We start from the raw sequence: 11,989 nt of genomic DNA, 5'->3' as shown, positions 1-11,989 counted from the left end.
GTTTTGAGTGAAACTTCATGTCACAAGACACAGACACACAGTTCTGCACAGGATGGGTTCATGGGTCTGCGTAGGTTCATCTCAAATAAGTGGTTACTTTACATAATTCTTAGACCAGAGATTTTAAAAAGCTATGAATGAAATATTCTACAAAGCAGCAGGGGGGGCTTCTCCCCATACCCCCATCCCACTTGTATTTTTGCGCCCCGCTGCCATTGCTACTGTAATTAGCCCAGGTGCGAGAGCCGATCATCTGCTCCTCCTTAATACGTCGTTACGCCAGGCGGTTTCTATGGCCGGCACTTCGAACTCGCATTGTGAGACTGGTGCTCCAGTCTCGACCAAGGACAGCAGACCGCCGCGCTGCTTCCTGCGGTACAGCATCGTCACAGGCAGGCACATATACGTCCCACTGTCTTCGCCCAATGGGAAAGAGGCCGTGCACAGAATTTAAACGACCTCTAGAGATCTGGAGCATATTATTAAAATGTAGAACAAGGATATTGAAAAATCTAACTGGATTATAAAAACAGCCGTTCCACAATAAGAGAATCAAGAGACAAAATATTATGCACTTATATAAGACTTTCTTTTGTGTAATGTTATCCAGTAAATGTTTATTTTTTACAAAATAAACTCCAAACCAGTAGTACCAAAAACTGCACACATCATGTTGCAAGTTGCAATTAAATCTGCATGAGTCACGAAGTTAATGTATTTGTTGCCGTGTACAGGAGCAGTGTGTGTGTGTGTGTGTGTGTGTGTGTGTGTGTGTGTGTGTGTGTGTGTGTGTGTGCGTGATCTGGTTTCATTCCTGGTCATTCCTGTCCTCACATCTGTAATGGTGCTTAAACACTTGAAGTTGCTTCTTATTGCGTTTCAGAAATGAGCAACATAATTAACCAAACTGTGCAGGGGGGGGGATTACCCTCAGGTTCACCTTGTAAATACACAAGAGTTTGCCAAAGGGAAAATGTAACCTTATCCAACACTTGCCAATGCAAACATTATAGGGCAAGAATCCTCTCTCGATAATAAAAGTTTTCTCTCTGGTGACATTTTTTGCAGTCATCAAATGATCAAATAGAAATTAAGCGAAATTGTTATGTAACATGCTTACATTATTTACGACTCATATGAGAGTGAAACGCCTTTTAACAAGGTAAAGTATGTATATAAGCTACCAATACTGGTGTCAGATAAAAGGGGGAAAGTAATTCATAAACAGGAGGGAAGTAGAAGCAGAAAGTATTTTTTGTTAGAAATAATTCTAAAGGGGAATGTTCCTAGGTTTGAAATTACTTTAAAAGTAAAGTAAAGATTGCTGAGCAAGGCATCGTCGTGGACTGGCTTGCCGCTATAGGGTTGTCCTGCCGCTCTCTGTCACAATGGCTCAGCTATGCTACCAAAGTCCTTAAAGTTCTACAGGTGTGATCTCAGCACAGGAGCACACGGCCTGTCCAGCCCCGTGCGCGATCGCGGTCCGCAGGCGTAAATATGCAGGAGTGTGCGTGAAGACGCAGGTGTGGGTCTGTGTATGTTTCTGTGCATGACTGACAGTTACGCCCCGATGCCAATCAAACCCGGGATTGTGAGGCTCCACTCTCCCGTTTCTGTTTCCAAGACAACCTGCTCTGGAATCTCTCCCGGCTCCCCCTCCCCTCCCCTCCATCTCTCTTTCTCGCTCTTCTTTCTATTCAGCTTTCCTTGTCTATTTTTTTCCACCTTTTAAACAAAAAACAGCCATGCAGCTCGAAATTTTCGCCTCTCTCACCCACCCACTCACTCGTTAACTGTCTCCTTCACTGGCTCACTCACTGCGTCTGTCTGTCTGTCTCTCTCTCTCTTACTTTCACCACACACACGGACAACACGCCATCCTTTTCATCCTCCTTTTGTCTGTGGCAATTCTCTGTTTTTAACCCCTTGAAGTAAAAAGCAAAGCAAGTTGCAACAAGGATTTCATTCCAATAAAGCATGTAAGTTAAATTCTATCCCAGGCAAAACTTCTAACTTCCTTGCCCTTTCTGAGCTTCGGTCCAATCATAGATCGTTGGCATCTCTTGCTGTCATTGAGATTCCGACATGTTCTTTTTTTCATTTTGCTGTGCAGAACCGCCATGCAGTGTGACATGTCCTGTTTTCTTTTTTTTACGAAGTTTTTATTTTCTCCTGTTTCTCATATCTTAAGTGATGTGCTATTGGGAAAGTTCGTTTCTTATTGGATTGCCCTGTCCGCTAATCAGTTTTATAAAGTAAGTCGGCCATAATGATATCCATATTGTGTTTGCTTCCTTTCTGGATCCTCAAAACATGACCCGACCACGTTAGTCTTTGAAGTCCTCCTTCTTTGTGCCGACTGCTATAATGTAGGATTAGATGTAAACCCGTGCCATAATTTATTCTTTTCTGGATATAGAGATGACTCGGAAAGTACCCCCCCCCCTCCCCAAGTTATTTCGATTGTGTGTCAGTTTCGGGGTCATTAGGTGTAATTATTCCGACACCTTGGCTATTTCTTAGGGCGTGTATAGTCACATCTGCCATGCTGACAAGGTGTTAATTGGCAATGGCTGCGCTGATGTCCGTCGCCGCCATCCACGCCGATTATGGGTAGGTAGATTTCAGTAGGAGAGGAGGGTCGTGCGCGGCCTCACTGCAGCCTGACCATTCTGTTCCCACCCAACATTAGCATGAGTGACAAATTCACAGCCTCCATAACAATGACAATGCGGCGGTCCCAGCACGAGATTAACGGGCAGGCATGTATAAAATATTAAATGGCGACAATCCGTGAGTTTCACCTGCACTTCAGAAATCAAGAGCGAAATGTTACGTAGGCTGCTCCGAGAATATTCTGGAAAAACACCGACTGACCATGCAATGTTCTTCATCTTAATGATCTTAAACACTGAGTGAGCATGCATATGATCTTAAGAAACATATACCCAGACGAAGTAATAACTTAATGAGGTTTAATGATAAATAAGCATATTATAACTACTTCGCTGTTAATATTAGACAAGTTGAGTGTCTGATATCCTCTATGGTAAAATAAATAAAATGTATACGTTGTTTTTTCAGTCGCACTACAAACTGTGAAGTTCGAACGCTCCTCCTTGGCTTGATTTCCTAACGAGCCTTTACTTCCTTTAGGCAATGCTATAATATTTTCCACTGACGAAAATAATACGACTGTGACGTCTGTAATGCGTAAAGATGGGTGTGCTCTAAAATATGGGAGACCTCCGAGTTACGTAATAAACTGTGCTCTCCCGTGTCACTGTTATAAGTGCGTGTTATGGTGCGCGATTTGCCGTGAGAACAATAATGCCCCGAGCATTTAAACGGCATGCCAGTCTCTTTTGAGTGGGGTAACACTGTGAAAATTTAAACGGAGCGAAATGAAATTATGAACTAGGGAGCGGGAATGATAGATCGAAGTAAAAAATAAAGAAAAGGGAAATAAGATGAGGAAAATGCTGAACAGAAGGGAAAAAAGGTATAAAGAGGAGAGCCGAAGAAAAAAATTGGGGATCTTGGAGAGGGGGAGAAAGTACTTCAGTGCTCTGTGACAGACTGATTGAATAGTCCTCTATTCTCCTTCTCTCCTCTCTTCTCATGTAAATGGTCCCTTCAGTCTCCCAGCCATCCGTCACAGGGCAGAAAGACCTTGGCAGGCCTTTTACGAGCCTCCCACTCGCATAATCTCCCCCGTCCACAATCGGGCAACCAGCAGGGGGGAATGGGAGGTGGCGGTGGGGGTTACGGCCAGAGTGAAAGTGGTTGAAGGGCCACCTACACTGAACCGGAATGATAGAACATCACATATTCGGAGGGACAAGGGGATAGGGGAGAGTGGACTTAGAGGTGGTTAGAGGAAAAGAGAAAGGGAAATGTTTCAGGTGCTATGATAATGTGAGGGAAACACCTTTGGATTGGAAAATAATCAAGGAAAAGACTTAGCTTTAGGACAAACGTTTAAATTTAATACAAGTCGTCATACGCAAACGATAATTTCTGCTCTAGGAGAGACCGAGCGAGCAAAAGACGAATATGGGCCTACTGTTGAACTTTGAATTTAAAAGTAGCTATCACTGGTAATATGGAATCAGGTACCCGAGTCCCGTTGTGCGTGTAGAGCATAAACACTTAGCGCATAACCGGACACGGCGGAAGGGACTAAAGGAACCATTTGCTTTGTGAGCGCCAGAAACGCACATACCCTGCGGAAATAGTGACCTCTGCCGGACGTGATGTTGAATTACACTTCTACGAAACAGGATTGTATCATGTTATTCCTCATAGTTAAATCGATATCAACATATATATTCAAAAAAAAAAAACATTACATTACATTTGTCGTAATGTAAATTTTTCAGAAATAGGCGTAACATAATTCTCATAAAAGTGACATGATTCTTTGTCAATCTACAAGCCATATGTAAATAAGGAGATAAATGATCGTTTCAAGTGTATCAGTTAAAAGAAGCAAAAGCTGTAAGGGGGAAAAAAAAAACCTTGTTTTATTCTTCAGTGTGATCGGCGTTAACGACGTGGTTTAATTTACCCAACATGCACCACTGTTTTAGAATTATCGTGTTACCCATCAGGTGTTTCTGAACATCGATCCAATCATAGCCGACTGATGCTTCCTGTCAATGCTGGGAAGTTAAAATGAAAATCTGGCCACGTGTTAACGGACCAATATAAAGTTCAGTGAAGGCAGCGTTACCATCTGCCAAAATGTGGTAACGAACCACACCATGTGTGAGACATGTAATATACACAGACAAAAGTCAGTATGAAAACTGAAGTGGAAGAAACTGGACCAAATTATACAGCTAGCCTAAGGAGATGCAGCAAACTGGTTAAATAAAGGAATGTGACTTCGGTAAAAACAAAGTTTTATTTAAGACCTTTAAAATAAATACTATACAGAATCCAATGTAAAAAATGTTTAATACATTGCTTCTGTCTCAAAAGGTTAATTTCATCACATTTAAATTTCATATATATATATAAAAAGAGCACTGACCACCCATCCACTCCTAACCTCTAACCCCTCCCTCCCCCAGCAAAGAGGCAGGCAACCGCATCCCCCCCCCCCCAAAAGAAAAACACTGTAGAAGCATGTTATAATCTCTAAATATGCAACCATTCACAGTTTGGTCCATACGTCAGTCCTCCTCCATCTTTTAGTGAGGTAGGTCACAGCGAATGCACCTCTGTTCTCTCTCTCACTCTCACACACACACAACACGGCTACACTGAATGCACTTGGGTTTGAGGACAAGTTTAGAAAAACCATTGACCAAGGGGGGGGGGGGGGTTGGGGAGGAAGGGAGGATAACAAGAGACATAGAAATACAGGCATATCACAGCCGAGCGTACAGACACACGCTGACAAGACCAGGCTCTCGACATTAATGCATTTGCCTCATCCTCCATTCCAGAAAACGGTACTGCTATTGAATGACAGGAGAATTGGGAAGGTCAGTAGGTCTTTGGCCAGAAATATCCGAATATGCAGGAAGTCGTGTATAAAAACGTGTTCACGTACACTGACAAGAACCCCCTCTTCCTTGGGTTGTGCAGCAGACTGCAACAAGGCAAGGTACAGGAAACCAGTGCGTGAAATTATAAAGAACAGCACCAGTAAGATGGCCTACAGATTCAAAAATTGGCTGGGTATGAGAAAAGGCTTTCCTGTTTTTTTTTTTTTTTTTTTTTTTTTGGGGGGGGGGGGGGGTGTTAAATAGTGCTGATGGACTAGAGAGGGGGTTTCCAAGTTCCCTTACAGAAGATATGAAGAATGTCTGAGTTGGGGAGGTGTGGTATCCAGGTTCAGGGACGACAGGAGAAAGTGGAATGTGGAGGAGAGAGGAAGGCAGCAGCAGACATCTAGATCAGGTCTGCCACATTCATGGGCATCTCCTCCACGGTGGTGTTGTAGAACGTCTCGATATCCCGAAGCGTACGTTTATCCTCTTCTGTAATCATGTTGATGGCCACTCCTTTCCTGCCGAAACGACCACCGCGGCCAATCCTGGCAGGAAGACAGCCACGTCAGCATATTGCAAAACCAGATCTATTCACCACATCTTCTAAGAAAGTTCAGATACCAAAAACAGCATATTCAGTCAACCAAATGACCATAATAAAGGAATGCTGAGCTGGAATGGATGCCAACACCACGGAACAGAGGAACAGGCCTAAAGAAATCAGCCATGGACACACACTCACCTGTGTATGTAGTTTTCACGATTGGTGGGAAGGTCATAGTTAATGACGAGTGACACTTGCTGCACATCAATGCCTCTTGCCTAAAAGGAAAGAAAGCATATACAGTAAGGCTCCAGCAGAGGGCGCCTTCACCCAACAAAACACAACCAACACTAAGTGTTAAAGGTGGACTCCTACAACAGAGGATATTAGCGGAGTAAATTTAAACACCAGAGCACTGCTAAACTGACACAGACCAGACGAAGAATGTCACCTGCTTAATAGTCGTGAAGGGGAACCCAGAGCCCAATCACTGTGGATAACAGGACGGATTCTATACCAAAGCACATTTTTCCACCCACAGCACAAATGGGCTGGGGGGAGAGGGAGCTTTGGATGCTGAGATCCCCCCCGCAAAGAAACTCAAAGAAAGCAGCAGACCAGATCTGGCAAAGCACTGGAACCACTAATGGCAAATCCAGTGCAGCTCTTCGAGGTCCCACATAAAAACCAACTCTGGGTTGAAGCAAGCATGTTCTGGCCGAGCTCAGGAGGCTCCCGACTCACCAGGAGGTCAGTGGTGATGAGGACTCGACTGGACCCAGAGCGAAACTCCCTCATGATCAGGTCCCGCTCCTTCTGATCCATGTCTCCATGCTGCAACAGAAGTAGGACAAGATCCATGACGACGATCCTCAGCACGGCAACAGTTATTTGCAACCCATAATAAAAGGATCAGCCAACATGACACATGGAACATGGTGTCCCCAAAGCATGAACCAGCCCTGCCCTCACCACACAGAGACGACTGGGATGAATTTGGAGAAGATCCATCTTCCCCTGCTAGATATAAGTCTGTGCCACTGAGAAAGACACAGCTTCGCCCAGTAAGCAGGGGACAGGGACGAAGAAGTGTTTATACTGCAAGGTCTCCGTACCAGGGCAGACACGGTGAAATCCCTGGCGTGCATCTTCTCGGTGAGCCAGTCCACTTTCCGGCGCGTGTTGATGAAGATGACGGCCTGGGTGATGGTCAGGGTCTCGTACAGATCACACAGGGTGTCCAGCTTCCATTCCTGCAGGGGGCGGCAGAGAACTGGATCAGGTGGTTGGACATTTTGCTCAAGGCTGGTCTCATAAACACTGACCAAAGGTTACAGAAGCCAAACACCAGGTTTACTTTAAGCTCAGATGATAAAATTAGACTTTGACATGCCAACTACTTGGGGGAAAGGTGGCCACAGAACAACTACTCAGATTTTACTAATTACTTCAATAGCTAGCATCTTTAACCCAAACTTCCTAGCTAGCCTTAACTAGCCATCCAAATCAAGTTGCATCATCAGACAACTGTCCCAAACCCCCGGAATGCCTGGAGACGATCAATGGAGCCGTTTTCAGCCTTAACATCCTTATCACAGCCCCAGAGCCTCTCGCCCCCAGACTCGTCGGCCAGCAAAACGCGGGCCGGCGGCCGGGAGCCGAGGACGGCTTCTGGGATCAGTTGACACGCATGGTGATCATCACAAAACGGCTGGACCCTGACTGTCCGTGTGTATCAGACCAGAGCAGAAGCACCTCAATCTCACCTCCTTCTCCACATTGATGTAGAACTGGCGGATACCCTCCAGGGTCAGCTCTTCCTTCTTGACGAGGATGCGAATCGGCTCACGCATGAACTTCTTGGTAACCTCAAGCACATCCTGCGGCATCGTGGCAGACAGGAGAACCACCTGCAGGACAGTGTGGAGTTAGGAATAAAGACTGAAAGCGCAGAGTTCATACTAAACAAAAACACTAAACACTATCACTTGAAGCAGCATCCACATCGGCATCCAGCAAGAAGCAGGACCTGAAAAAAAGGTGCAAATTGAGCCACTAAAACCACATGTGTCCACAGCATGAACCAGCCTATTCCTCACTGTACAGAGGTGACTGGGATGAAAATGGACGTCTATCCTCTCCCCCTGCTAGATTTCAGAGAGTGTCACTGTCGGCACCCCTTTGCCCAGTAAGCAGGGAGAGGCCTTCCACACACCAGCGAGGCAAGAGGAACCAGCCACCAGCCTGCTGCCCCTCACCTGTGTGTTCGAGCTGAGCTTCTGGAAGATCTCGTAGATCTGGTCCTTGAACCCCCGGCTCAACATCTCGTCAGCTTCGTCCAGCACAAACATCTTAATGTATTTGGCGGCTAAGATGACAGGGGGGGGGGGGGGGACTTCAATGCTTCAACTCGCAACCGCAGGTTGAAAAAACAAGGTGACTTTCACGTCACAGTGGCTTCAGGTTAATATGTGCAGCTTCTCATTCTGCCCTTTTCTCTGTGTTTTCAACTCTGATGTTGAGAGCTGAGGGACTATCCCATTCTAAGTGACATTAAAATTAAATCTCGCCTCGCAGCGCTTATACGTATACATTTTATTTGGAATAATTAGAATCGGGTTCCCTGAATTTCAACAGGAACAAAAACTTCACTTTTCTTTTGTGTCCTATAGCGTGATAAAGAGAGAACCAGAGCTTTCCTTTCCACCTGTGAGCACATGGCTACACAGTCCTGGGCCTCCGCTCATGTCTGATCACATACCCAGAAGTCCACAGGACGCCCAGGCAGCTGGACAGAACCCTGGGACCAGCCAGCACCAACCCACCGAGCTGCAACCACAAACTCTCAAGACTAGCAGATACACTCACATAGGAACTTGCGGTTCAGCATGTCGAACACTCGTCCGGGGGTCCCCACCACTATGTGGGGTGCCTCGGCCTGGAGCTTCTGCACCTCATTACGCACGTTGGTGCCACCGATGCAGGCGTGGCACGATGCACCCATGTAGTCACCTAGGGCCAAGATCACCTTCTGGATCTACAATGTAAAAAAAAAATTAAATGTGGGCGGTCAGTCATGCAGCAGCACTGACCAAGTTCTACATGACGATCCGCCCAAAGCAGAAACAGCCTTGGACCCTGTACTGAACTTCACGCAGAACTGGAATGTTCAGGTAACTACAGGAAATGCTTCACAAGAACATGCCACAGAACAGACACTTCAGCAATGGCCATAAGAATCCATATCTTGGAAATGAGCCATGAAAAATGCAATCCAAGATTAGATTAAACCTAGTAACACAGTCCAATTTAATGTCGTTTAGCACATGTCCTGACAGATCCAGTGGGCTCAGGTCAGTCAAAAAATATGCCCACAGGATGAACCAGCTTGTTGCTTGGTGCAGAGACAGCTGAGATCAAAGCAGACTCGCTCTTCCCCAGGCAGATTAAGAGCCAGCGCCATTGCTAGGGCACTTCCTCGCTCATAAACGGGGGGTAGAAGCTACTTATATGCAGGCGCACAGATCACATACCTGCTGGGCCAGCTCTCTGGTGGGGGCCAGAACCAAAGCCTGGGTGCCCTTCAGGTCAATTTCAATCTGTTCCAGGATGGAGATAGCAAAGGTTGCAGTTTTTCCAGTCCCGGACTGGGCCTGTGCAATAACATCGTAACCTGAAAAAAACAAACACTGCATTAGATAAGCAAGGACCCCCCCTCCCTGAGACAGGGAAAATTTTTAGGAGGTGCCGGGGTACACTCACATACCCTTGATGCAAGGGAGGATGGCCCTCTGCTGAATGGCAGACGGCTTCTCAAAACCATAAGCGTAGATGCCCCTGAGCAAAGCCTCGCGCAAGTTCATCTCATCGAAGCTGTCCACGATCTCGTTCCAGTTGCTCTACAGCAAGAAGGAGAACAGACTTCAAACATTCTGAGAACTGCTAAGAAAAAGCAGACCACTGAACAGTGCACTTGCAGCAAGAACAACTAGTTCTTTGCATTAGAGCTAACAGACCCTAATGTGCTCAAACACTGTATAGCCCCCAATAGACATATCATGGGTATTCCCACAAATCCCCAAGCTGTCTTGCACCAGAGGTGGGGACCCTTAACGGTTAAACAAATTCCGAACACCTCTAGTATCAGTTCCATAGTAAAGGACAGGAACCACGCCACCATTTTAAAAAATTCAACTTGACGCACCTCAATGATGCCATCTGGATCCATGCCATCTGGGCCATTGTCTCTGGGTCTGGAAGGAAAAAAATGACAGGAGAAAAATCAACGCCCAAGCTTACCAGTACGAAATAATGCCCTTTCCCAATAGGAAAGGATTTAAAAAAATGCTTTCGCGTAAAATTAACTGCTAATCTGATCAAATTTCAGTGAGCAGTGCTAATGCAGGCCGTATGTCGAAACGCGTTTAACGCGCCTAATGGCGGTCCCTAGAATAACCGGGTAGGGAGCCATTTCTGTCTCACGCATTCAAGATGGCGGCCCCGTCACGGTTAAAGGCCCCGCAACGTGCGACACGTGCATCGGATGAAACTCGGCCTTAGAAGAAACTAACCGCGCTCTGTCCGTGGTAAAAAAAATAGCTAACGATCCAGCGTGAAATACCCAGTAGAGACAAATCGATTTTCAAACTTATTCTTCGATATATTTCCTTCCTAACGGGCGTTGAACACACGTGGTTTCTACAGGAAGTGCGCAAGATCGGCACGAGGTGGAGAAAGAAAAGCCCGGACCACCATACTACCGCTTCTCGTTCACGTTATCGATTTGGGAACCTGATTACCAGGCTTCAAACAATAAATGTTCCATTGACAGTCGGAATTTAGCGGACACCAACGGCGTGCCCTTTGTCTCACCTGCAATCAGGCAGCATCGTGTTCTCAAACCGTCTTTTCCAAGTCTACAACTACCCCCATCACCCATTCATCTCCCCGGCGCCGACATGCCTACTTGAATTAAACTAGTCCGTGGGCCTTTTCTTGTAATCTGTCATCTATATCGATATACACAAGAATTATTTTAAAGACAGAAAATCTATTGGCAATCGACCGTCTATTGGCAAAAGACTGTCGTTTGAAAAACAAACTCGGCATAAATGCAAACTCGTAAAAAAAATCCGGTGGCAAATGTTGATCTTTTTTAACCTCTACATATAGTTTATTACCGCGTCACCCGAGAACAGCTAGTTTGGGAGCCGGTAAGGTCAGCACGGTGGAAAAATCGGCTAAGCTAACCACGATCAGACACTAGAGTTAGCGGTTAAAATACGTCGGGCCTATTAATAGATTCCCTAATATGGCATTTTGTAAAAGCATACCATCTATAGTTCCATTTGTAAGCCTCTCAACACTCCGGCAAATGTCTTAAAAACCGTTAACTATTCATTTCAGGGAATTAAATCATAATGTCGAAATACGCTGTTGAAAAGTGTTATCAAGCAAACTTCAAAGATAATAGAAACAGTTTGCCTATATTTTCAGCTATTTTCCCAACCTCAAAAGCTAGTCAAAACCGCCATAAAACCCCAATTGTCTCCTTACCGATCTTCATATTCGGCCGACATTATCACAAAGAGCGAGCCGGTGGTGAAAATGTGTGCTATACTTGAGCGTGAACGAAAACGAAGGTTTCTGATTGCACGAGGGCCACGTCAATCAACCCTAAGAACACATTGCGTTTATCGTCACTGTGAACGTAACCCCGTATGAAGACATAACAGGTGGGCTTTCGCTGTAAACCCTCCCCCAGAACACAGGGATAGGACTAAAGAAAAATGAAGACGAATTTGATTGGCCTTCATCCTTCCACCAGAAGCGGTAAAGTGGCAATCGTGTCATACTTGCCCCGCCTGGTTCACTTCAGCTGTAAACCAGTAACTAGCTAAATGTTGGCCAGATGGGAGACTAGCTGAACAAGGGAGGAATT

General features: G+C 45.6%; 1 protein-coding gene and 1 non-coding gene across 2 annotated transcripts; both read right to left on the bottom strand.

Moving 5' to 3' along the window:
• Nucleotides 1–4,890: 4,890 nt before the first annotated feature.
• Nucleotides 4,891–11,736, bottom strand: eif4a1a (eukaryotic translation initiation factor 4A1A). The gene is made up of 11 exons (XM_049028175.1): nt 11,605–11,736; nt 10,253–10,301; nt 9,815–9,947; nt 9,582–9,721; nt 8,917–9,085; nt 8,307–8,416; nt 7,815–7,958; nt 7,164–7,301; nt 6,793–6,882; nt 6,247–6,326; nt 4,891–6,049 (listed from the first exon to the last, which is right to left on the bottom strand). The coding sequence occupies exons 1-11, from the start codon at nt 11,625–11,627 to the stop codon at nt 5,905–5,907; spliced, it is 1,221 nt and encodes a 406-aa protein (XP_048884132.1). The 5' UTR covers nt 11,628–11,736; the 3' UTR covers nt 4,891–5,904.
• LOC125751267 (small nucleolar RNA SNORD10) lies at nt 7,619–7,757 on the bottom strand. The gene has a single exon (XR_007400586.1). It is a non-coding gene; the product is annotated as a small nucleolar RNA SNORD10 (small nucleolar RNA).
• Nucleotides 11,737–11,989: the final 253 nt, after the last annotated feature.

The sequence above is a fragment of the Brienomyrus brachyistius genome, chromosome 10 (genome assembly GCF_023856365.1).
Source record: "Brienomyrus brachyistius isolate T26 chromosome 10, BBRACH_0.4, whole genome shotgun sequence".
NCBI lineage: Eukaryota > Metazoa > Chordata > Actinopteri > Osteoglossiformes > Mormyridae > Brienomyrus > Brienomyrus brachyistius.
Note: the sequence above shows the minus strand (reverse complement) of the source record. Positions and strands in the feature narration are given on the sequence as shown.

What these genes read in the sequence shown, in the direction of transcription:
- eif4a1a (XM_049028175.1), bottom strand. Translation starts at nt 11,627, where the DNA reads ATGTCGGCCGAATATGAAGATCG. An exon ending in AGCTCAGCTCGAACACACAG is followed by an intron (nt 7,959 to 8,306) that starts GTGAGGGGCAGC and finishes ACTGTCCTGCAG; the next exon opens with GTGGTTCTCCTGTCTGCCAC. An exon ending in CGTGAAAACTACATACACAG is followed by an intron (nt 6,050 to 6,246) that starts GTGAGTGTGTGT and finishes TCTTCCTGCCAG; the next exon opens with GATTGGCCGCGGTGGTCGTT.